Here is a 26,735-nt window from a genome sequence, read left to right on the forward strand (position 1 = left end):
ATATAATTTTAGAGAAACTTTTAAGTTTGTTATACCATGTTCAGAATCACTACAGACAGGGATCAGATCTGAAATTATAGCAAACTATTCCAGAATAGTTTCCAGAATAATCACAACTCGGGCAACATGGAACGTTAGTTTTCATGTTGTTGTCTTTATTGCATGTGCTTCATTTTCATACCCTCCATGGAAATTATGCCCTTTGTACAGTAACAAACATCTTCATTATAAGCACATATCTAACAAATAAGAAAGCAAAGATCAATCTTTGGGAGAGAGGAGTTAAACTTCAGTTAATGCCTAACAACTAACTAGTTTCATCATAAGATTTTATAAATTGCTGTGCCTAACAGTGCTGGTCACTGGGAATACTGTAAAGACTACTGTGAAAAGCAGTAAAGGACTTAAGATTCTCAGGGATATAAAATCAACCTAATTAAGATAGAAATGCATTAGACTTACAGAGTACACATTAGTTCTCTTCAGAGAGCCTACAACAAAGAAAAAAAAACATTGCAGACATATGATCAATATACAAAAATCAGTTGTAGCAATGAATCATCTATGAAATAAGAGAACAATACCTGGGGGGGCGCCTGGGGAGCTCAGTCGGTTAAGCGTCCAACTTCAGCCCCGATCATGATCTCACGGTTTGTGGGTTCAAGCCCTGCGTCGGGCTCTGGCTGACAGCTAGCTCAGAGCCTGGAGCTAGCTCTGTCTTCGGATTCTGTGTCTCCCTCTCTTTCTGACCTCCCTGCTCATGCTGTCTCTATCTCTCTCAAAAATAAATAAAACATTAAAAAAAGAGAGAGAGAACAACTCCTGGGGTGCCTGGGTGGCTTAGTTGGTTGAGCATCAGACTTCTGCTCAGGTCACTAGCTAATGGTTCATGGGTTTGAGCCCCACACCAGGGTCTCTACTGTCAGCACAAGGGCCCACTTTGGATCCTCTGTCTCCCTCTCAGCCCTTCCCCCACTCTCTCTCTCAAAAATAAACACTAAGATATTTTTTTTTTTAAAGAGAGAACAATTCCATTTATAATAGCATCAAAACTAGTAACATATCTAGGTAATAAACTTAAAAAAGAAGTGCAAGACTTGTACACTACAAAGAAAAGAACTATGAAACACTGTTGAAAGAAATGAAAGAAGATGCAGATAAATAAAGCCACCCCACGTTCATGGGTTGGAAGATTTAATATTAAAATGGAAATACTTCCCAAAGCAATCTAAAGATTCAATGCAATCTCTATCACAATTTCAACTTTCTTTTTGTCAGAACAAGTTGATGTTAAAAATCATATGGAAATTCAAAGGACACAGAATAGCCCAATCTTGAAAAAACAAGAACATTGGAGGATTCATACTTCTTGATTTCAAAACTTACCTCAAGGTTACAGCAATCAAGACACTGAAGTGTTGGCATTAAAGCTAGGCTTACAGATCAATGGAAAATAATTGCAAGTCTGGAGATAAACTCATATATATATATATGTATATGGCAAATTGATTTTTACAAAGGGTGCCACAACCATTCAACAAATGGTGCCAACATAACTGGGTATCACCATGCAAAAGAATAAATTTGGACCCCTTCCTCACACTATATACAAAAATTAATTCAAATGAATCAAAGATTTAAATGTGAAAGTTACATGCATAAAATTTGGAGAAGAAATTGTAGATGTAAATCTTTGTTAATCAGTCAGAACCAATAGGATATGATAAACTAGATAGATTGATAGACTGATTAATCAATAGAGATAAATAGATGATAGATGGATGGATGTGTGGACAGATGGATGGATGGACGGATGGATGGACGAATGGATGGACGGACGGATGGATGGACGAATGGATGGACGAATGGATGGATGGATGGATGGATGGATGGATGGATGGACGAATGGATGGACGGATGGATGGTTGGATGGATGGATGGATGGATGGACAGACGGACGGACGGACGGACGGACGGACAGACACAACATAGAGACTGATTTAAGGAACTGGCTCAACTGACTGTGGGGGCTGGACAATCTGAAATGTGTAGGACAGGCTGGCAGACTGGAAATTCAGGCAGGACTTGCAGAATTTAGTCTCCTCCAGGAAACCTGAGGTGTTTCTCTGAAGGCCTTCAACTGATTGGAGGAGCCTACTCCCATTATTGAGAGCAGTCTCATTTACTTAAAGTCAGCTGATTGTATATGTTGTCTGTATCTGTATCTACATCTATAAAGTATCTGAACAGGTATACCTAGATTAGTGTCTGATTAAATAACTGGTTACTATAGTCTAGCCACGTTGATACATAAAACTAGTCATCATAGTGATTTTGGACTAGGCAATGATTACTTAGATGTTTCAAAGCACAAGCAACCAAAAAAAAGAAAAAGAAAAGAAAAAGAAAAGAAAAAGAAAAACTGGATTGCATAAAAATTAAAAGCTTTTAGGCATCAAAGAATACTGTCAAGAGAGTGAAAAGACAATATGAAGAATGGGTTGCGGGGGTGCCCGGGTGGCTCAGTCAGTTAAACGTCTGACTTTGGCTCAGATCATGATCTCATAGTTCGTGATTTCGAGCCCCGCATTGGGCTCTGTGCTACAGCTCAGCTTGGAGCCTGCTTCAAATTTCGTGTCTCCTTCTCTCTCTGCCCCTCTCCCACTCACATTCTGTCTCTCTCAAAAAAAAAACTTAAAAATAAGTAAACATTTAAAAAACACAATGGGTTGCAAACCGTGTATCTGCTAAGAGTCTACTTACTACCCAGAATATATAAAACTTCTTACAACTCAACAATAAAACAAAGGACCCAATTTTAGCAAGGGATGAAGGACTTTTTGACACTTCTCTAAAGAAAATAAACAAGTAGCCAGCAATCTTGTAAAAAGATGCCTAGCATCATTAGGAATTAGTAAAAACCACAATGAAAAACCACTTTATACAGATTAGAATTGCTAGAATCAAAAACAAATTAAGTGTTGACAAGGATGTGGAGAAACTGGAACCCTAATACACTGCTGCAGGGATGTAAAATGACACGGCCACATTAAAACACCCAGGCAATTCCTCAAATGATTAAACACTGCTACCATGACTCAGCAATTCTACTCCTAGGTGTCAACCCAAGAGAAATGAAAACATATCCATGCAAAAACTTATACACAAAAATAATTTTAAAACTAAAATCTTCAATTCTGGCTAGAACATAAATATTTAGCAAGTGAGCTGATAACAAAGTTCTGGAAGTCATTGTGGAGTTTTTATTTGCACTTTTACTCTTTGTTTAGAGACAACAATTCAGAAAACTAGTATATTTGGTAACAACTGGTGTAATTTTCGGTGACTAAAATATTTTCTGACATGAAGGTGACTCAATATCACATTTGTGATCCGAGTAAGATGCACCTTCAACATAGCTGAATCTTGAGAAGTAGCTGATTTCTTCCTTGCCCAGGGAACACATCTAAACACAGTGGTAACTGAGTATTTAGAGCCATCATTTTTACATGAGAAATGATTCTCAAAAGAAATGGTCTCAAAATTAGATAACAGTCAGACTCATCTATGAGTGCTAACAGGAAGTCTACAAATAGCAACACAACCTCAGAAAGAGAAATGTCTGTAGCGCTTGGAATGTTTTAAGATGCATTCATTCCACCTAACCCCACATTATGTGCTGAAGTTCAGAACTAGAAAGGAATTAAAATAAAGATCATCCATGGGGCAACTGGGTGGTTCAGTCTAACATCGGCTCAGCTCATGAGGTCACAGAGCTCATGATCTCACAGCTCATGAGTTTGAGCCTCACGACAGGCTCTGCACTGGCCAGCTCACGTCTGTCTGTCTCTCTCAAAGATAAACACTAAAAAACAGAAACAAAAACAAACTTTAAAAAAGTTTTTAAACCTACTTGAAAAAATCTCCTTTGTTTTGCAAAAGTAAATGACCATGTGTCTGGAACAGTGGTGAGGAATTTCCCACGGTTGGAAAAAGAACTAGCGTTAACAAGGAATGAAGGTTTGGAATCTGTGAGGCAGTGCTCAGAAATGCCCATCCAACTAGAGAGAGGGACTAGCACTGCAAATAAATAAATAAAGAGAATCAGAACAATAGAAGGCATGCACCAACGGTGATCTCACAGAGAGAGTCAGGGTGGGGGCTGGAGGCATGGACACATCACTGTCTACACAAGACAATGCCAAGGGCAGCAGTCACAGTAAAACTAATTTATATATAGCCCAGATGGGAACATTTGAAACAGAATTAAGCTTCATGATGTAGCAATGTTAAATTTAGATATCTGGGGTAGAATCACCCCTACACCACCACCCCCAAACACATGCTTTGACAGTCTGCAGAGCTCAAGTATGGGGCTAGTAAAGAACACCAGAGGAATTAACAGCAGAGGGTCAGAAAAGTAAGTGAGAAGGGAGAATTCAGAAAGAGAATCAGCACACTCTGTAGAGTGCTCCTCTGTATGGAGCAAGAGAATGAGCATAAGCACCCAAAACATGGTTGATATTTCCTATTCAATAGTGCCTGCTATGTGCTAAAGACACTTCTATTACTTTTTCCCCAAAATACTGTATATTAGTCCCTTTGGTACTGAAAGTGTGGTCCACCAATGAGGGGACATGACTGGGAGTTAAGAAATACTGAACCTTAGGCCCTATCCCAGAGGTACTGAATTAAATTCTGTATTATTTTAACCCCCCTCCCCCAAATGCATTAAAATTGGAGTTTTGGTCTAATACCACTAAATCCTTTCCAGACTGCACACTATGTGCAAATAAAATTATTATTCTGAGTGCCCCCACAGGACCAGCAAGGCTTCACACATGTAAAGCATTCTATGATGCTTAGAGCACACTGGAGGTGGCCGAAAAACCAACAACCTTAGCTCTGAAAGCATCTCAGAACCTCTCTTCTCCAGCTTCCTTTCGTGGGTGAGGAAACTACTCCAGAGAACATGCGGGCTGTCTAAAGTCTAAGTTATTTTAAATGACAAAACAACCTTTAATAATTTCCAGGTTACCAAACACCAGCATGAGCAAACCAGTATTTACAAATGGTTTCTATTTTTTTAACATTTATTTATTTTTGAGAGACAGAGCATGAGTGGAAGAGAGGCAGAGAGAAGAGACACAGAATCCAAAGCAGGCTCCAGGCTCGGAGCAAACATTCAGCACAGAGCTTGATGCAGGGCTTGAACTCACGAACCGTGAGATCATGACCTGAGCTAAAGTCAGATGCTTAACCGACTGAGCCACCCAGGCACCCCTATTCTCTTTAAATGATACGCTGTCAATCATAATATGTATACCTGTTCAAGAACCTTAGAAGTCCCAAGGATCAGTGCTTTTAATGAATGTCCCCCAAATGCCAACACTTCACCACTTCTCTTGATATTTGCCACTAGATAAATTGCCTGTTTGCCAATTGCTAAGCCGCAGCAGACTGTAACTATGAGAAGACACTGTGTGACACTCACCACTGTATACATGCCAGGTGGACTGCAGGAACCTAATACACTTCTGCTGAATTAATGAATATAACTAACCAAATAAAATCAATTGATCAAAATCAGACAATTGTTACTGGTAAAGCCAGTATTAAAAGCAGAGGAATTAAGAACAAATGCTAACTTAATCTAGATTTTAACTTTGATTAGAAAAAAACTGAATAATCATTTACTAAGTTTCTAACTTGTCCAAAATTACATTAGATACAACTCCAGAAGGCAAGGGTTAATAAGAGGAAAACCCCTTTTGGGATTTGCTTCGATGCACCACATAATGACATTTACTACAAGTAGACTTCTCTGCAGGGGGCAGGCAGAGTCCAGGACTCAAGTGACTTCACTGTAATTATATTCACAAGTGAAGATGAATAATGGAAGAGGCAAGTTTAAAATATAATTTCCTTTTCCTTTAATCATGTTCCTTAGCATATATACTTATGTAGGTTGCATATATGAAATTTTCTACTGGAATGCAGTTGAAATAGTGGGGCTTTCAGCCCAAGTTATGAAGGCTTTCTTTTGCACTACAGGTTAGGTTACCTCTTCCCAATGGATTTCAACATGAAGACCTGTTGCTGGTGTCAGAGAAACTGTGCCCATCGAGAGGTGGATCCAACAGGCCTACCACACCCAAGTGCAGAACAGAGGGAGGGGACCGTCCGGCCAACAGCGGGGGTGCCAGGCACGCCAAGACTAACATCCTGAGGCCAATCTGTTTACCTTCAACCAAGAGCAGAAACTAAATTCATTCAGAATTGGGATGCCTGGGGGGCTCAGTTGCTTAAGCGTCTGACTCTTGGTTTCAGCTCAGGTTATGATCTAGCAGTTTCATGAGTTCAAGCCCCATGTCAGGCTCTGTGCTGGCAGTAATGGAGCCTGCTTGCGATTCTCTCTCTGCCCCTTCCCCCACTTGCACTGTCTCTCTCTCAAAAAATAAACAAACTGAAATAAAATAATTTCATCCAGAATGCACAAACAGCTTAAATGAAGCCTACATAATCTCATATAGCCTCTTGAAAAATCAGCCCACAGTTTACATAGTAGAGACTTGATGCAAATGCATACTTTAACATAATTTAAGATTTAATGCTCTTAGATCAATAACATCTTTAAATGCCAGCAGGTATTGATCACTCTGTATCAGACTGTAATTAAAACATTCATATTATTTCATGAAACCACAACTCTGGGTAAACATGGACTTTACAGAAGAAACTGAAGGTAGTTACATAGGCTAACTGGCCCAAAGTCATAGGGTATATGGCAAAATGGTATTTACCCCAGGATTTGTATTAGCTTCTTCTCTACTCTTCATTATCAATATTACTATCCTGTTCTCCTTAGAACCTTAATCCTAATGGGCACTTAGGCTCTGTCAGTGCCGATGTGATCATTCATTCAACCAAGAGTTGACCATAATTTACATTTACGTGTCACCTCAATATTATGATCTGTATCCATATAGTAGTAAGTAGCATTTCACAAGGACTTAACACGGGAAAGTCTTGAAAGTAACTATCCCAATGTGTTTGGTTAACAGAACTAAGTTTTCATTACATAAAAAGTTACCTCATTTCTGGCAGTCATGATTCCAACAATTTTTAATCCAAAAAATTAATTCTAACTTTTCTCTGTAGCCAAATACATTTGTTTTCAAAAGATGGTATTTTTAATAATCTTAAGTATCTCAATAAGAAAATAATACAATTTTTTATTTTTAGTTCCAAAAAATATACTTTGGAGGTATGTTATTTAAAATTCAAATAATTTAATTATTAAAATAGATTTATAAATAACTTTACAACTTTATTATTGTGATGATCATGACCACCATAGTTGGATGCCTGGACATCAACTCTCAGAAGTAAAGCCAAAAACATCAACACATGAGGACAAAGGAAGACAACATTGACAGGTTGAGAAAAAGACCTACAAATCAGAGTGGTAAAGAAGTTAGGAGAGGAGTCAGGTAAGGAAACAGGATTACAAACATTAACAGAGGTGATGAACAAAGGGCAGGTGGTAGGAAGGAGGGCATAGCAAGTGGTTCAAGTGGTGAAGTGATCTCCCAAGAGTATTTTTCAAATTCATGGTTAGTGTCAATGTCAAAGGAAGATGGAGGGGACCACAACCAGGATGATGGGGGAAAATGAAAGTGCCTAAAGGAGCTGAAAGAAAAAATCCACAACAGGACAGAAGAGAATTGGTCACAAGAACAGAGGTGACAATGGGCTGATGGAAAGGAAGATTCACCAGAGAATGATGATAAGAGTAGTCAAAACAGGGAGGGACTTCTTTTAACTGCGGTCTGTATTCAAAACCAATAAATATTACTCCTTACGACTGAGCCTGCAGATCGCACATTTAGCTTGAAGGCACCACTGACTAAAATGTGTTACCCTAAGCGTCCGACTTTGGCTCAGGTCATGATCTCACGGTTCGTGGTTTGGAGCCCCGTGTCGCGCTCTGTGCTGACAGCTAGCTCAGAACCTGGAGCCTGTTTCAGATTCAGGGTTCTCTCTGACCTTCCCCTGCTCACACTGTCTCTTTCTCAGATATAAATAAAAAAATAACATTAAAAAATAAAAATAAAATGTGTTACCCTAAATTAAAATGTTATCAATGTATCAAGTCATCATCACCAATTATAAATAATTTTCTTATCTATGCAGGACGACGATGACAGCTAAGTATCACTCTAATGCTTCATGATCAAGGGTTTAAGACAACTGTGGGTCTAAAAGCAGACTCAGGAGTTTTAGTTCTTTTCAAGAACTGTCTGGTTAATAGAAAAGAACAATAACAGACTGAATACAGAACTGTATTTACACCAAATGAAGGTCAGATAACATAGCAAAGACATTTCTGTGGCAGTCTGGTTAAGAGAAAAGAGGGTAAGAAAAGTTGAGGTCAAGCAGCACACCACCGTATAGACATGGCCAAAAAAAAAAAAAAAAAAAAAAAAGGCAAGAGATAACACCAATATTTACATTTCAAGCAGATTAAATAAAACATCCTCAATTCTAAATTATTTTACATTTTAATTATTCTGTGGTTGTATGTAATTTACTTTATAATTTTATAAAGGCCCAAGAGCATATACAACATTTGCATTAGTACAGCTTTATGCATTAAACAATGTTTTAACAAACATAATTCAAAACAATACTGAGTCCACAAGTTTATTTTTCTCCTTAAAGAAGTCCATACATTACTAAAGATTAAGAAACCCAGGCAACTAGATATTTTACTTTTGTGTACTCAATTTTTATTTTGAGTATTGCAATTATTGAAGAAGTCTACTGTCCACTTTAAATTATCTAGATTTTTAAACTTATAGTAAAAGAAAGATAATTTATGATAAAAGATATAATCTGGACATCTGACAATCATTACTTGCTTGGCTTGAAAAGGAGTAAAACAATACATTTCTCTTTGTCAGTTATCAACTGTGAAGAAAATCTACTTTTGTTCCTCTTAAAGGCTGCTACTACAAAGTAGGCTGTAAAATACTACCCTGTGTAATCAAGCATTTACAGTTACCATGCTTGTTGATTGTAACTAATTTTACAATATGAGGACATCCTGTTAAAATCTCACTTCACATTACATTGTAAATTTTCCAGGTTACTTTGTTACCTATTGTTTTAAAAAAGCAATTACATTAGATGAAAAATATACACTCAATTGTTAATAGTGCTTCCTTATAATTTTTGAAAAAAATATTCTTTAAAAAATTACTTAACTACTGGACTGAACAACTCAAAGTTTTTACTCTCAACTCAATAATTTGCCTCTTTACTGACCACAGGTTTCTCTTTACTGTTGGGATTCTTACTGTCAACTATTAGTCTTCCTTTGGGAGTAGAATATAAACTTCACTTTTGTATAATTTCTTGGCTGCCAAAACTTCTAGATATACTTAAATAGTTGATTACTGAACAAGGACAAGATAAAATAATTCGCATAAGTCTACATTTGGCAGCAAATGGATCACTGCACAAATCTTAAATGGTATTTGATCACTCACTTTAGAAAAAAATGATTACTGAAATCTAAGTTAAGAACGTGAGATCTATCTGGCTTTTATTGTTGATTTCCTAAATGAACTTGCTAAAAAAACTTGTGGGTTGTTCTTATAGACTACATGTAAAATGAGATGAAGCAGAACCTTAAGAATTTTTTTTTTTTTTGGTAAGAATATCCTACTAAGGATGTAAACACCATGGCACTCTCTTCCTAGCCAATTATTTTATTAATCATGTATTCACCCCATGAGTTCCCCAAACTCCCTAATTTCACAAAACGGTAGTTTTGACGTCACTTTCTGTATCATCAAATACCTTCAAAATTTTCTCTTCAGAAAATGCTTATGGCATATTTTTTATTTTCAATGCTCCAATATACTTTTAAAATGACATTTTCTGTGTGAACTGGCAAGATTTCCCTCCACTCTATAACTTCTATAATGCATACTAGCTTTAGCAAAAAAGATACTTTATTTCCATACATTTCCTGCTTTTTAGTAAACACAGTACTGGGTGGGAATTAACAGCTAATGCTCTTATCAATTCTGTAATACATTGCATCCATTCCTTTTTATAATGTTTCTATTTTATATACAAAATACATATACTTTCCAGAATTGTGAGAATGGGAAAATTTTTGTGAAAATAACCAAAAATCAATCAAGTTGGTACTGGAAAATTATATGGATAGTTATCAGAAAAGTAAAATCAGTGCCTTTTGGATCCTCCCCAGCAATAAATGATACTATGGTTCTATACATATGTCTAAAAAATATACTTCTAAAAGGAAACCTAGGGAAAAAAATCCTTACATACTTCCCAAATCCCATGATTTTTATCATTAGTACTTATATTCTTTAAAATGCATGTAAGAACATAGTCATGTACTCAATAAAAAGGTTAACATAGTTCTGACCAAAGTAATTTAATTCCATGATGCACCTACCAGAACCACCCAAGGCCATGCACACCACAGCTATTAAAGATAATGTACTAATATTTTCCATCTGTATCCTCTAAATTTTCAATACAACATTAATTTCACATGTATTTACCAATAATAGTAATATATATAGTGGGAAATGTTTAAATCAATGAACTGGCATTAAGTTATCCAGAGTAATAAACCATATATAGTAAAACTAATATACTCTCCAAGCACTTAATCAAACTGAACTGATACATTCTTTTAAAAGGATAATTTGAAATTATAAATTTCTTCTCGATTAAACCCAGAAGACTCAAATACCACTGACTATCCTTACAAATGTTTCAAAATTCTGAAAACCCATAATAAATGCCATTACTTTAAATATTAGTAAAATGTTAAAATCAGCAATTCTGAAATCTAGTAATTAAAACCATTAAAGCATAACATTGACCTAATAAGACAAGAATTTTATTTTTGTAATCTTTATTAATATATGATCATCCCCTAGGGTCGCAACTGCTAGCCTTTTAAACAACGTTTCAAAGGCAATTTTACAGTTCATTTAATACCACACATTCCTACAACCTTAGCCACTTTAGAAAACAAAGGAAAAATTGCTTCAAAAATGCAGTCTTAGAAATGTTACTATAGTTAAGAGCGGCTCTGCATAACCTCCTTCTATAATCAACCAGTGTGTCTTAGATTGCCATGTGTATCTTGATTGTGACATGCAAAACGGGTTCTGCTTTGGGAACTGGCTAATTGGCATGCAGATTTCTGCAGAGATCCACAGTCCAAAAAACAAAAACAGAGGAAACAAACATTCTAGGGCCAACTCACAGAACATATACTTGGGAGAAGAAACCCTTCACAACAGTCGATATGCGGAAAAAAGACAGGTGATCAAGTACTCAGATTCTCAGGCCACCAAGATATAAATTATTTAACAGCATTCAAATGGTTATTAGTTTCAATGTGTGACAAGACACATTCTCAAAGTGGAAAAGGAGTTGTTAAACTGATTCAGACCACCCGCAATGGTCTTACATGATGCCATTGTAATTCAAGTTTATCTTCAACCATTTAAAAATTTTAAGAATGTATTCCAAGGTAAGATTTCAAACCTAGTTTAATAAATTACACATGCACTAATTTGTGTGTATATATTTTCTGTCATTTGAAAGCATTTTAAAACTCTTTGATAATGAAAAAGAATAGCCATGTTGAAATTAGTAAATTTAGACAAACTATCACTGACTTTCATGTATTACTGACCAAGAATAAGTAATCCAGATCTTTAACTTTGAATGAATTGATAAAAACACATCAGGACATTTTTGAGAAATTTGTCCTTATTACCTGAATACCTTTCTATTTACTTCAGTGAATTCATAAGAAGGGAGTATTTTTAACAAAATAGTATACCCAGTGCTTTGAAATGAAAAAGTGACCTAAAAGCCTATTTTGGTAAAGGCAGAACACAAATGAACTTTCAATTCAAAAGTAGTATTTGCCACCAAAGTGGAGATTAAGTGAAACTGGATAAAATTAATCCCAATTAGTAAGTATTAAAAGCACTAGGAGAAGACGTGTCATAGAAAACTAAAGAAAAAGAAGTTACGAATTAAAAATGGAATGTGTATTTGGATAATCTGCAATCTAGAATTCTGTAAGAATTGCTAGAATCCAAACATTTTTAAATAATATTTCTGGTAAAACTCAAATTCTAAATATAATACCTGGGATTCCTCCTTCTCCAAAAAAGAAATTAAACAAATTAGGCAATTTGTTCTCTGAAATACTCTGCAAATTCCAATTCACAAGAAGTATACAAAATAGAGTAATAATAAAAGGTGTTTATAGATGAATTGCTACAGTAATTCCAATTTCTGCTACCTCAGCAAGGTACTATACATGTACCACATCAACATAATAGAAATGGCACGGTTTCTCAGGACATGTTCCACATTTTATTTACATTTTAAGACTAACTTTAATCTCAAAATCACATATCCATACACCTATTTCCTTTTTTGTTGATTTCACTTAAATGCATGGTTTGTCAAACAAAGACTGTAAACAAATATTTACCATGTCTGTCACATATAACACACAGGAACGGCTTTTAACAGGTATTCATCGGCCTTCCCCACAACATTTTTTTATTATAAATACAGGTATCAAAACAATCCTGAACATATTTTTGATACTACTAGTAGTCAGCACCCACACCGCTTCAAAAATCAACACAATTTGTGACAATATTCATTGTACCTGCTACTTTAGACAATTTCAACTTGAAGCTCTTTCACTAAGCAAGATGGATAAAGCATGCCAGTTCTGTTTTTCCTTCTTGAGATTTAATTTTTTACTTTTCAGAAACACACATGCTTCCACAGCATATGACTCTTCTCTCCATGCTTTCATCTTGAAAACCTGAATTCTATCTTGAGTACTCCAGGTTTATGCTTAAATGACAGTGCCTTAACAAGAGAAAACAAATGGTGCTGCATTTTTCCTCCTGTAAGCTGAAAACATAATGGTGTACATGTATTAAATATATCCTTACAAATGTCCAGGTCATGTTTACCAGCTGGAAATCTTTTACTTAATGTGTGGGTATTTTGCATTGTGATATTTAATCAAGACATTAACATGAGTAGAAGGTTGTTGATTTAAGACAAGTTTGAGATCCACTAAAATTAATTGTTGTATGTCTGTCCTTCTGGCGGCTGTGGAAGCTTCACATTTTCTTTGGACATCATCAGACGCCGTAGCTCCTGGAGTACGACTTTAATGCTATATGAGTTTTGCCATTTTGCTAACACTGGTATGCTCCGCGCATCCACCTGAAATGGGGGGAAAAGAGCAAAGTTAACCACAAAATTTAAAGTACTACAACATCAACTTATATAAAACATACTTTAATAAGAAGTACTTTAAAAATCCATAGCCTGGCTCTATTTTCAAAAAGAAACACTATAAAACTACAGGTTCATAACACAGGATAAAAAATCCTCTGTAACAGGTATTTCCTAAAAATCTGTCTTGTGTGTGTGTGCTTTTTTATATCTTACAATAAACATGTAGTGAACTTTGGACAACAGAAATAAACATTACATTAAGTAACTACACTGTAAATATAGTTGCCAATTCCTTCTTGATGAGACAAGGTCTTAAGGTTCCTCTCCATTTCCAATGCCACTACCCAGAATCTGGACAATTATCTCCACTGGGATTTAGAAAAGAGCTGTTAAACCAATCTCTGCTTTTGGATTTTCTTCCCAATATATTCTCTGCACTATACTAACCTAACCTTCACTGTGGAAGACTGACAGAATGGGGCTGGAGCAACTTCAAAGCCTAGGTAACTAGGTAACTGACTCACTTGACTTGTCTGGTGGTTCCCTGGAAAACCCTACTCAGGGGCATGTTTTTTTTCTTAAGTTTCTTTATTTTGAGAGAAACAGAGACAGCATGAGCGGGGGAGGGGGGAAGAGAGAGAGAGAGAGAGAGAGAGAGAGAGAGAGAGAATCCCAAGCAGCCTCCGTGCTGTCAACACAAAGCCTAACATGGGGCTTTAACTCATGAGACCATGAGATCATGACCTGAGCCAAAACCAAGAGTTCGATGCTTAACCAACTGAGCCACCCAGGTGCCCCTCAGGGTTTTTCTTTATCTGTCCTCAAAATTCATCTACTGAGTACTGCATATTCCTCCTCCCACCTACCTCCACACCTACCCCAGGCATTAGTCAAAAATAATCAGGGTCAATTTTAATATCTCTGCTGCCTGGGGAGACAATAACAGGTCAAACAGGAAGGCGTTCAAAATATTTCAGAGGACAAATAGGGAAATGAGATGTCCACAGGGGCGTTGAAAAGTTCCAACATGTGCCTGTGAATCTAGAAGACCACACACAATCAGGACTGTAGAAAGGCTCAAGAGAAGACTTGATAAATTCTTACCTCTGGCTGACTTTGAGCAACACATAAAAAAGATTACAAAGTAGGATTTATCCTGGAACTACAAGTTGGCTCAGGATTTTAAAAAGTCAGTCAATATAAAACACCATTATTAACATAATAGAGAACAAAAATCATAATTATTTCAATAATCATAAGAAAGCATCTGATAAAAACCCAACAACTTTTCTGATAAAAAACACTCAATAAACCAGGAATAGAGGGAACTTCCTCAGCCTGATAAATGACATCTATAAAACCTACAGTTAACATCACACTTAATCATCATGGCTACTCATGACCGTACTGGGGGTTCCAACCAGGCAATCAGGCAAGAAAATGAAATGAGACATCAGATTGAAAAGAATGAGTAAGTCAATCTCCATTTGCAGATGACATGATCTTGTTTATAGAAAATCTTAAGGTATTCATTAAAGAAACTAGTAGAACTAAAAAACAAATAGAGCACAACTACAGGATACAGGATCAATTTATAAAACCATGTTTGTACAGGCACCTGGGTGACAACTGGTTGAGCGTCCAACTCTTGATTTAGGCTCAGGTCATGATCCCAGGGTCATGGGATCGAGCCCCACACTCGGCTCCATGCTGAGTCTGGAACCTGCTTAAGATTCTCCCTCGCCCCTCTCCCCCCTCTTTAAAATAAAAAAAAAAAAAAATCAATTAATCAAAAGAACTCATGTCTGTATATCTGAAATAAACAATCTGAAAATAGAATTAAGAAGATAATGCATTTACAACTGGGTAAAAATAAAATACATAGATATGAATTTAACAAAAGAAATTTAAGACTGATATAATGAAAACTGTAAATTACTGTTAAAATATTAAAGACCTAAATAAATGGAAAGATATCCCCTGTACATGTTGCTAAGATGACAATACTCCTCAACACGGTCTACAGATTTAATAAAGGCCCTATCAAATTTTCAACTACATGAGGTTTTTTGTTTTGTGTTTTTGTAGAAATGAACAAGATTATTTTAAAATTCATGTGGAAATGCAAAGAACCCAGAATAGCCAAAAAAAAAAAAAAAACAAGTAACAAAGTTTTTCCAAATGTAAAACTTACTACCAAGGTACAGTAATCAAGAAAGGTGGTGCTCCCCTTTAGCTCTTTGAAAAAAGCTTCTTACCCCTTCTGCCTGTTCATTCTATTTCCATTTTTGCCTCATCTCCACCCCATCATCTCTCTCTTTCTCTATGCTCTTCAACCAGCACTGCATACACCTGGCTATTTAATTGTAGCTGGGAAATCTGGTTATATGCTTTGAACCGATCTTTGTCTATCGGTTTTCTTCTTTCTTCCTTTTCTTTTCTTCTTTTTGACTCTTTATGTATTTTTATTTTCTATCATTCGCCTTCCCACCTCCATCTTTTCTCATTACTTTTGAGTTTTCCCTCTCAGCATGATTGTTGGATTTGTCTGTGCGTCTGTGTCCCTCTGTTCCCTGTGTGTTTGTCTGTCTGTTTTCTTCTCCAGGGCTACCTCAAGAAACAAGCCAAAGTACACATGGTGGAGAGTCCCAAATACCACTACGAGTAGGAAAATAAAATTAACAAGGTCTCAATATGAGAGACCAAGAGATACCATTCAAAGAACACTTTCTGAAAGAATACAACCTGGTCAAAGAGTCTTCTTGGGTACAGCAGTGCTCACAGGTGCAGAGTGTGTAACAAGTCTTTAAAACTAACAAGAGCCAGAAAGCTAACCAAAATGACAAAACGAAAGAGCTCTCCACCAAAGAAATTCCAAGAAGAATTGATAGCTAAGGAACTGCTCAAAACAGATATAAGCAGCATAACTGAACAAGATTTTAGAACAATAATCGTAAAATTAATAGCTGGGCTTGCAAAAAGCATAGAACATCAAAGAAACTATGGCTATAAACAACACGGAGAACAATAATAGGCATGAAGAATTAAAAAATGAGATAAATGAAATACATAATAAACTAGAGGTGTCCAATGCACGGATTGAAGAGGCAGAAAAGAGAGTAAGTGATTTAGAAGACACCATTAGAGAAAAACAAGAAGCTGACAAAAAAAGAGACAAACTGATCCAGGAACATGAAAGAAGAGTTCGAGAGCTCAGCGATACAGTCAAACGCAACAATATCCGTATCATAGGAATCCCAGAAGAGGAAGAGAGAGGGAAAGGTGCTGAAGGAGTCCTGGAACAAATTATACCAGAGAACTTCCCCAACCTGGGGAAGGAAGAAAACGTTCAAATACAAGAGGCACAGAGAACTCCCCTCAGAGGTAACTTGAATCGATCTTCTGCACGACATCATAGTGAAAATGGCAAAATATAGGGACAAAGAGAGAATTTTGAAAGCAGCTAGGGAGAAAGGATTCTAACAAACAAAGGGAAACCTATCAGAGTGGTGACAGACCTATCTACTGAAACTTGGCAGGCCAGAAAGGAATGGCAGGAGATCTTCAATGTGATGAACAGAAAAAATATGCAGCCAAGAATCCTCTTTGCAGGAAGCCTGTAATTCAAAATAGAAGGAGAGATAAAAGTCTTTCCAAATAAACAAAAATTGAAAGAATTTGTCACCACTAAGCCAGCCCATCAAGAAATCCTGAGGGGGACTCTCTGAGGGAAGTGTTGCAAGGAATGAAGACACCAGAGACACCACCACAAGCATGAACCCCACAAAGGACACAATGACTTTAAACCCACATATTTCAACAATAACACTGAATGTAAATGGGCTGAATGCTCCAATCAAAAGACACGGTAGCAGAATGGATAAAAAAACAAAACCCATATATATGCTGTCTACAAGAAACTCATTTTAGATTGGAAGATACTTTCAGATTAAAAGTAAGGGGTTGGAGAAATATCTATCCTGCTACAGGAAGTTAAAAGAAAGCAGGAGTAGCTATACTTATATCGGACAAACTGGTCTTTAAATTAAAGACAATAACAAGGGATGAAGAAGGGCATTATATATAATAATTACAGGGTCCATCCATCAGGAAGAACTGACAATTATGTACCAAATATGGGAGCACTTAAATATTTAAATTAATCACAAACAGAAACAATCTTATAGATAAGAATGTGCTAATAGCAGGGGACTTTAATACTCCGCTTACAGCAATGGATAGACCAACCAGACAGAAAATCACTAAAGAAACAATGGACTTGAATGACACAATGGACCAGATGGATCTGACAGATATNGAACTAATCTGTGACAAAGGAGGAGGAAAGAGTATCCAATGCAAAAAAAGACAGCCTCTTTAAAGATGGTGCTGGGAGAACTGGACAGCACCATGCAGAAGAATGAAACTAGATCATTTTCTCACACCCTACGGAAAAATAAACTCAAAATGGATAAAGGACCTGAATGTGAGACAGGAAACCATCAAAACCCTAGAGGAGAAAGCAGGAAACAACCTCCTTGACCTCCACCACAGCAACTTCTTACTTGACACATCCCCAAAGGCAAGGGAATCAAGAGCAAAATGAACTACTGGGACCTACCTCATCAAGAAGCTTCTGCACGGCAAAAATCTATACAACTAATAGGCAACCAATGGAATGGGAAAAGATAGTTGCAAATGACATAACAGATAAAGGGCTAGTATCCAAAATCTATAAGGAACTCACCAAACTCCACACCCAAAAAACAAATAATCCAGTGAAGAAATGGGCAGAAGACATGAACAGACACTTCTCCAAAGAGGACATCCAGATGGCCAATAGACACATGAAACAATGCTCAGCATCTCTCATCATCAGGGAAATACAAACCAAAACTACACTGAGATACCACCTCATGCCGGTCAGAGTGGCTAAAATGAGCAAATCAGGAGACTCTACATGCTGGCGAGGATGTAGAGAAACGGGCACCCTCCTACACTGTTGGTGGGAATGTAAATTGGTGCAGCCCCACTGGAAACCAGTGTGGAGATTCCCCAAAAAATTAACAGTAGAACTCCAATAGGACCCAGCAATAGTACTGCTAGGAATTTACCCAAGAGATACAGGAGTGCTGATGTATAGAGGTACATGTATCCCAATGTTCATAGCAGCACTTTCAACAATAGCCAAATCATGGAAAGAGCCTAAGTGTCCAACAACTGAGGAATGGATCAAGATGTTGTTTAGGGGAGCCTCGGTGGCTCAGTCGGTTAAGTGTCCGACTTTTGCTCAGGTCATGATCTTGCAGTTCATGAGTTCGAGCCCCACATTGGGCTCTGTGCTGACAGCTCAGAGCCTGGAGCTTGCTTCAGATTCTGTCTCTCTCTCTCTCTCTCTGCCCCTCTCCCACTCGCTCATGCTCTTTCTCTCTCTCTCAAAAATAAACAAAGATTAAAAAAAAAGATGTGGTTTATCTATACAATGGAATACTACACGGCAATGAGAAAGAATGAAATCTGGCCCATTTGTAGCAATGCGGATGGAAGTTGAGGGTTTTATGCTGAGCAAAGTAAGTCAGGCAGAGAAAGACAGATACCATATGTTTTCACTTGTAAGTGGATCAGGAGAAACTTAACAGAGTACCCTGGGGGAGGAGAAGTGGAAAAATAGTTGGGGAGAGGGAGGGAGGCAAAACTTGAGAGACTCTTGAATGCTGAGAACAAACTGAGGGCTGATGGGGGTGGGTGAGAGGGGAACGGGCATGATGGGCATGGAGGAGGGCACTTGTTGGGATGAGCACTGGGTGTTATATGGAAACTAACTTGACAATAAACTATGAAAGAAAAAATTTTTTTAATAAAAAATAAACCACTTAAAAAAAAAAAGGTTCTGAATAGAAATTTCTCCAAAGATACGAAATGGCCCATAAGTATGTGAAAAGATGCTCAGCATCATTAGCTTAATCCTGGAATTGCAAATCTAAACCTCAATGAAATACCAGTCTATGCCCACTTTGGATGACTATAATCAAAAAGACACACAGTAATAGGTGTTGACAAGGATGTGGAAAAGTTGGAACCCATATACACTGTTGGAAAGAATGCAACATGTTTTGTCCACTTTGAAAAACAGTCTGGGAGAGGGGCCAAGATGGCAGAAGGGCATGTAAGGTTTTTCTTTGCATCTCTTGTCCCTGAAATGCAGCAAGATCAACACTAAAGACAATTTTGCGCACCTAGATAACTGATTTGAAAATTAACACAACAATCTGCACAACCTAAACAACAGAACTCAGCAAGAACACAGAATGGAGAGGTGAACTGGAGAAGAGAGAAACCATGGAGGGCAGAGAGCTGTTTTTACTTGCAGAGAGAGGAAGAAGAGTGGGGAGAGTACAGAAAAAGCAACCCTCCCAAAAAGGCAGCTGGAGAGAAAAAGAGAAACGGCCACAAGGATTCAACAAAAAAGGGAGAAAGGAGAACAGAGAGGGTTTAAATACATTAAGACTCTATAAACAGGGGGAGTGCAGAGTCTGAAACTCCACAGCTAGATACATGGCGGTGCTCTGGTGGGAAGAGCGAATCCCTGAGAGCACACAGTGAGATCTGAGGGGTCCAAGGGCCACACAGGGGGAGACAGTTCCCTTGCTGGGAGGACATTTGGTAGAGGATGTGCGGACTCCTCACAGGCAAAAGTCCCAGTGGACCCCAGAGAACAGCCACATTAACTGGTGTTGGAGCGAGGATGTTAAGGGTGAAGCCTTGCATCAGATGTATGTTGTGATTTTCCATAATCCCTGAATGTGTCTGCTACACGATCACGTGAACTTTTTCTGGGGCGGGCTGGTCCACCGTCTCTGGGCGGCAACAGCACCACAGTCTTGCAAATGTTTCTGGGGACAGGCCAGCACCTGGCCATTGCTCAGTGAGACCATCTCACACAGAATCCGAACAGGTCAAAGCCACAGTCCCTCAGAAATGAGGGGTTGGGAAACAGCTGCATCTGAGATAAATCTCAGAAGGGAGGTGCCACCTGGTAGCTTCACAGCTTAGTCATAGACAGTGTAGAAGTGGGGAGTGGACAGATGCCAGAAACAAAGGAGAGGTACTTGATTGCCAGTTGGGGAGACCAGAGTTCTGGTACTAGAGCCTGGGTAGCTGGGTTAGCCATTTTCACCTCTCCCACACATGTGCATACACGCCTACAGGCACCACAGCAATCCACCCCAGTAGGCTAAGCAGCACTATCTAGTGAAGAACACAGCCGTTACACTAAGACCTCTCTAACCTGGCCAACTGTGCTCTTGAGTACCACCACAAGGCTCTCCACCTGCTTGGACGGACTATAAAGTGCTTCACAGTTTGAGTTCTAGAGAAAACCGGATGTAATTTCAATCATATTTGATTCTGTTCACTGGGCCATCATTCAATTTTTTTTCTCTTTCTTTTCTTATTCTTGAATACAGAAAGAGAAAAAATTTATTTTTATTTTCCATTTTTATTAAAAAGATTTTTATGTAGCTTTTTTCTACTATGCTTTTTACTATTATGTAAAATTTTTATATTCTATTTACCTCAATCATTTCATTTTACTTTTTTATTCTATTCATTTTTTCTAATTTTCAAACATTTTCCTTCCCCCCTCCCTTTTTCTTTTATCTTTCCCTTTTATCAAAACACACCTAGGATCTAGGATCCTTTATTTGATATTTTTGTGTTATTTTTAATTTTTATCTTTTTTACTTTAATTCCTTTTCTTCCTTCAAAATGACGAATCGAAGGAACTGACCCCAAAAGAAAGAACAGGAAGAAATGACAGCCAGGGATGTAATCAACACAGATACAAACAAGATGTCCGAATCAATATTTAGAATCACAATGAGAATACTCGCTGGCATTGAAAAGAGATTAGAATCCCTTTCTGTAGAGATAAGAGAAGTAAAAGCTAGTCAGAATGAAATAAAAAAATGCTATAACTGAGATGCAATCTCGAATGATTGCCACAGTGGCAAGGATGGATTGAAGCAGAGGAGCATGCATCAGTGATACAGAGACAAGATTATAGAGAATAATGAAGCAGAAAAAAAAAAGAGAGAGAGAGAATCTAAGGCAAAAGAGCACAATATATGCATTAGAGAACCCAGACTCATTAAAAAGGAGTAACATCAGAATCACAGGGGTCCCAGAAGATGAACAGAGAGAAAAAGAGCTAGAACGGTTACGTAAGCAAATCATAGCAGGAAACTTTCCTAACCTATGAAAAGATACAGACATCAAAATCCAGGAAGCACAGAGAACTCCCATTAGATTGAACAAAAACTGACCATCAACAAAGCGTATCATAGTCAAATTCACAAAATACTCAGGCAGGGGAAAAGAATCATGAAAGCAATAAGGGAAAAAAAGTCCTTAACCTACAAGGGAAGACAAATCAGGTTTGCAGCAGAGCTATCCACAGAAACTTAGCAGGCCAGAAAGGAGTAACATGATATAGTCAATGTGCAGAACCAGAAAAATATACAGCCAAGGATTCTTTTTCCAGCAAGGCTGTCATTTAAAACAGAAGAAGGGATATAAAGTTTCCCAAACAAAAATTAAAGGAGTTCAGGACCACCAAATCAACCCTGCAAGTAATTTTAAGGGGGACTTTCTAAGGGGAGAAGACAGTGGCGGGGGGAACCAGAAAAGATCAAAAGCAACAAAGACTAGAAAGGACCAGAGAACACCACCAGAAACAACCTCTACTGCAACATAATGGCAATAAATTCATATCTTTTAGTACTCCCTCTAAACGTCAATGGACTAAATGCTCCAATTAAAAGACATAAGGTAACAGAAAGGAGGATAAGAAAACAAGATCCATGTATACGCTGTTTATAAGAGACCCATTTTAGCCATAAAGACAACTTCAGATTGAAAGTAAGGGGATGGAGAAGCATTTATCATGTTAATAGTCGCCAAAAGAAAGCCAGAGTATCCATACTTATTTCAGAAAATCTAGATTTTAAAACAAAGATTGTGACAAGGAATGAAGAAAGGAATTACATCATAATTAAGGGGTCTATCCACCAAGAAGATCTAACAACTGTAAACATTTATGTTCCAAATGTGGAGCACCCAAATATATAAATTAATCTAAACATAAATTCATTGATAATAATACCATAATAGTAGGGGACTTCAACACCCCCACTTATAGCAATGGACAGATCATCTAAACAGAAAATCAACACAGAAACAATGGCTTTGAATGACACACTGGACCAATGGACTTAACAGATATATACAGAACATTTCATCCTAAAGCAGCAGAATACACATTCTTCTCCCGTGCACGTGGAACATTCTCCAGAATAGATCACATACAGGGACACAAATCAGCCCTCAACAAGTACAAAAAGATCGAGATCATACTGTGCATATTTTCAGACCACAACACTATGAAACTTGAAATCAACCACAAAAAAAAAAAAAAAAAAGAAAGATAACAACTACTTAGAGACTAAAGAACATCCTACTAAAGAATGAACAGGCTAACCAAGAAGTTAAGAGGAAATTTTAAAGTACATGGAAGCCAATGAAAATGTTAACACCACAGCCCAAAACCTCTGGGACACAGCAAAGGTGGTCATAATAGGGACGTATACAGCAATCCGGACCTTTCTAAAGAAGGAAAAAAGGTCTCAGACATACAACCTGCCCTTACACCTTAAAGAGCTGGAAAAAGAACAGCAAATAATACCCAAAACAGCAGAAGGCAGGAAATAATAAAGATCACAGCAGAAAGCAATGCTATTGAAATAAAAACAAAACAAAACAGTAAAGAGATCAATGAAACCAAAAGCTGGTTCTCTGAAAGAATTAACAAAACTGATAAACCACAAACAACTCTGATCAAAAATAAAAAGGGAAGGACCCAAATAAATAAAATCAAGAATGAAAGGAAAAATCACAACTAAAATAGCAAAAATACAAACAGTAAGAGATTATGAGTAATTATAGGCAAATAAAATGGGAAATCTGGAATAGACTAATTCATAGAAAGATATAAACTACCAAAACTGAAACAGGAAGATACAGAAAATTTGAACAGACCCATAAACAGTAAGGAATCAAATGAGTAATAAAAAATCTCCCAAAAAGAAAGAGTCCAGGGCTGGATGGCTACCAAGGGAATTCTACCAAACATTTAAAGAAGAATTAACGCCTATTCATTTGAAGCTGTTCCAAAAAAGAGAAATGGAAGGAAAGCTTCCAAACTCTTTCTATGAAGCCAGCATTACCTTGATTCCAAAACCAAAGATGCCACTAAAAAGGAGAACTACAGAACAATTTTCCTGATGAACATGGATGCAACAATTCTTAACAAGATACTAACCAAGTGGATCCAAAAATACATTAAAAGAATTATTTACCACAATCAAGTGGGTGGGATTTATACCTGGGATGCAAGGCTGGTTCAATATCCACAAAACAGTCAATGTGACTTATCACATCAATAAAAGAAAGGACAAGAACCACATGACCTCAACAGATGCAGAGAAAGCATTTGACAAACTATAGCATCCTTTCTTGATAAAAACCCTCAAGAAAGTAGGGATAGAAAGATCATACCTGGAGATCATAAAAGCCATATATGAAAGACCCAATACTAATATCATCCTCAATGGGGGAAAACTGAGAGCTTTCCCCTGAAGGTCAGGAACATGACAGGGATGTCCACTCTCACCACTGTTACTCAACATAGTATTGGAAAGTCTTAGCCTCAGCAATAAAACACCACAAAGGAATATAAGGCATCCAAATTGGCAAGGAGGAAGCTGAACTTTCACTCTTCGCAGATGACATGATACTCTATATGGAGAACCCAAAAGAGTCCACCAAAATACTGCTAGCACTGAATTCAGCAAAGTGGCAGGATATAAAATCAATGCATGGAAATTGGTTGCATTCCTATACACCAACAAGGAAGCAGCAGGAAGAGAAATCAAGGAATCGATCCCATTTACAATTGCACCAAAAAACATGAAATACCTAGGAATAAACATAACAAAGGTGAAAAATCTATACACTACACACTTTCTATATAGAAAGCTGATGAAGGAAATTGAAGAAGACACAGAAAAAAGGAAAAATAGTCCATGCTCCTGGATAGGAACATATATTGTTAAAATGTCAATACTGCCCAAAGCAATCTACATATTCAGTGCAATCCCTATCAAAATAACACCAACAGGGGCGCCTGGGTGGCTTAGTTGGTTAAGCGTCCGACTTTCGCTTAGGTCATGATCTCACAGTTCGTGGGTTCGAGCCCCGCGTCGAGTTCTGTGCTGGCTGCCAGCTCAGAGCCTGGAGCCTGTTTCAGTCTGTGACTCCCTCTCTCTCTGACCCTCCCCTGCTCACGCTGTCTCTCTCCTAGAAATAAATAAAAACATTAAAAAAAATAATAATAACACCAACATTCTTCACAGAGCTAGAGGAAACAATCCTAAAATTTTTATGTAACCAGAAAAGACTCTGAATAGCCAAAACAATCTTGAAAAAGAAAACCAAAGCAGGAGGCATCACAATCCTGGACTTCAAGCTGCATTACAAAGCTGTAATCATCAAAACAGTATGGTGCTGGCATAAAAACAGACACTCAGATCACTGGAACAGAATAGAGAACCCAGAAATGGACCCACAAACGTATGGCCAACTCATCTTTGACAAAGCAGGAAAGAATATCCAATGGAAAAAGACAATCTCTTCAGCAAGTGGTGCTGGGAAAACTGGACAGCGACATGCAGAAGAATGAACCTGAACCACTTTCTCACACCATGCACGAAAATAAACTCAAAATGGATGAAAGACCTAAACGTAAGACAGGAAGCCATCAAAATCCCCGAGGAGAAAGCAGGCAAAAACCTCTTTGACCTCGGCCACAGCAACTTCTTATTCAACACATCTTTGGAGGCAAGGGAAACAAAAGTGAAAATGAACTATTGGAATCTCGCCAAAATAAAAAGCTACTGCACAGCAAAGGAAACAATCAGGAAAACTAAAAGGCAACCGACAGAATGGGAGAAGATATTTGCAAACAATATATCAGATAAAGGATTAGTGTCCAAAATCCATAAAGAACTTATCAAACTCAACATCCAAAAAACATATAACCCAGTGAAAAAATGGGCTAAAGACATGAACAGACTCTTCTCCAAAGAAGACACACAGATGGCTAACAGACACATGAAAAGATGCTCAATATCACTCACCATCAGAGAAATACAAATCAAAACCACAATTAGATACCACCTCACACCTGTCAGAATGGCTAACATTAATAACTAAGGCAACAGCAGATGTTGGCAAGGATGTAGAGAAAGAGATCTCTTTTGCACTGCTGGAGGGAATGCAAACTGGTGCAGCCACTCTGGAAAACTGTATGGAGGTTCCTCAAAAACTTAAAAATAGAACTACCCTCTGACCCAGCAATTACACTATTAGGTATTTATTCAACGGATAAAGGTGTATGGTTTCAAAGGGGCACATTGCACCCCAGTGTTTATAACAACACTATCGACAATAGCCAAAGTATGGGAAGAGCCCAAATGTCCATCAACGGATGAATGAATAAAGAAGATGTGGTATACACACACACACACACACACAAAATGGAGTATTATTCAGAAATCAAAAAAGAATGAAATCTTGCCATTTGCAACTTCGTGGACGGAACTAGAGGGGATCATGCTTAGCGAAATTAGAGAAAAACAAGTATCATATGACTTCACTCATAAGAGGAATTTAAGACACAAAACAGATGGAACACAAGGCAAGGGAAGCAAAAATAATGAAAAAATAGGGAAGGGAACAAAACATGAAAGATTCTTAAATATAGAGAACAAATAGAGGGTTACTAGAGGGGTTGTGGGAGGGGATAGGAGCTAAAAATGGGTATGGGGCATTAAGAAATCTACTCCTGAAATCATTGTTGCACTATATGCTAACTAACTTGGATCTAAATTTAAAAATAAATAATTAAATGGTAGAAAGAAAGAAAGAAAGAGTCTGGCCATCCCTCAAAGAGTTAAACACAGAGCCACCATGTGATCAAGCAATTAAATTTCTAGGTATACATCCAACAGAAATGAAAGTTTCACCCATACAACCTTTTTCACAAATTTTCTCAGCAGCATTATTCATGATAGCCAAAAGTAGAAAAACCTAAAATGTCTATCAGGTGATGACTAGATAAACAAAATGTGATAGATAGATAGATAGAAAGAAAGAAAGAAAGAAAGAAAGAAAGAAAGAAAGAAAGAAAGAAAGAAAGAAAGAAAGAAAGAAAGAAAGAAAGAAAGAAAGAAAGAAAGAAATAGATGGATATGTCTATATAATGGAATTAT

At 37.4% G+C, this 26,735-nt stretch overlaps 1 protein-coding gene across 1 annotated transcript in view; it reads right to left on the reverse strand.

Moving 5' to 3' along the window:
• Window positions 1-8,693: 8,693 nt before the first annotated feature.
• The window catches only part of LOC144238182 (ubiquitin-conjugating enzyme E2 variant 2), a gene marked incomplete at its 5' end in the record, with an annotated part of 24,509 nt that continues 6,467 nt past the window's right edge, over window positions 8,694-26,735 (reverse strand). The window contains one exon of the mRNA XM_077771928.1: window positions 8,694-13,332. Coding sequence (XP_077628054.1) covers window positions 13,186-13,332 — 147 coding nt within the window. The remainder of the gene's footprint in view (window positions 13,333-26,735) is intronic.

Source organism: Crocuta crocuta, unplaced genomic scaffold (assembly GCF_008692635.1).
Source record: "Crocuta crocuta isolate KB4526 unplaced genomic scaffold, BGI_CrCroc_1.0 scaffold1705, whole genome shotgun sequence".
NCBI classification, from domain to species: Eukaryota; Metazoa; Chordata; class Mammalia; order Carnivora; family Hyaenidae; genus Crocuta; species Crocuta crocuta.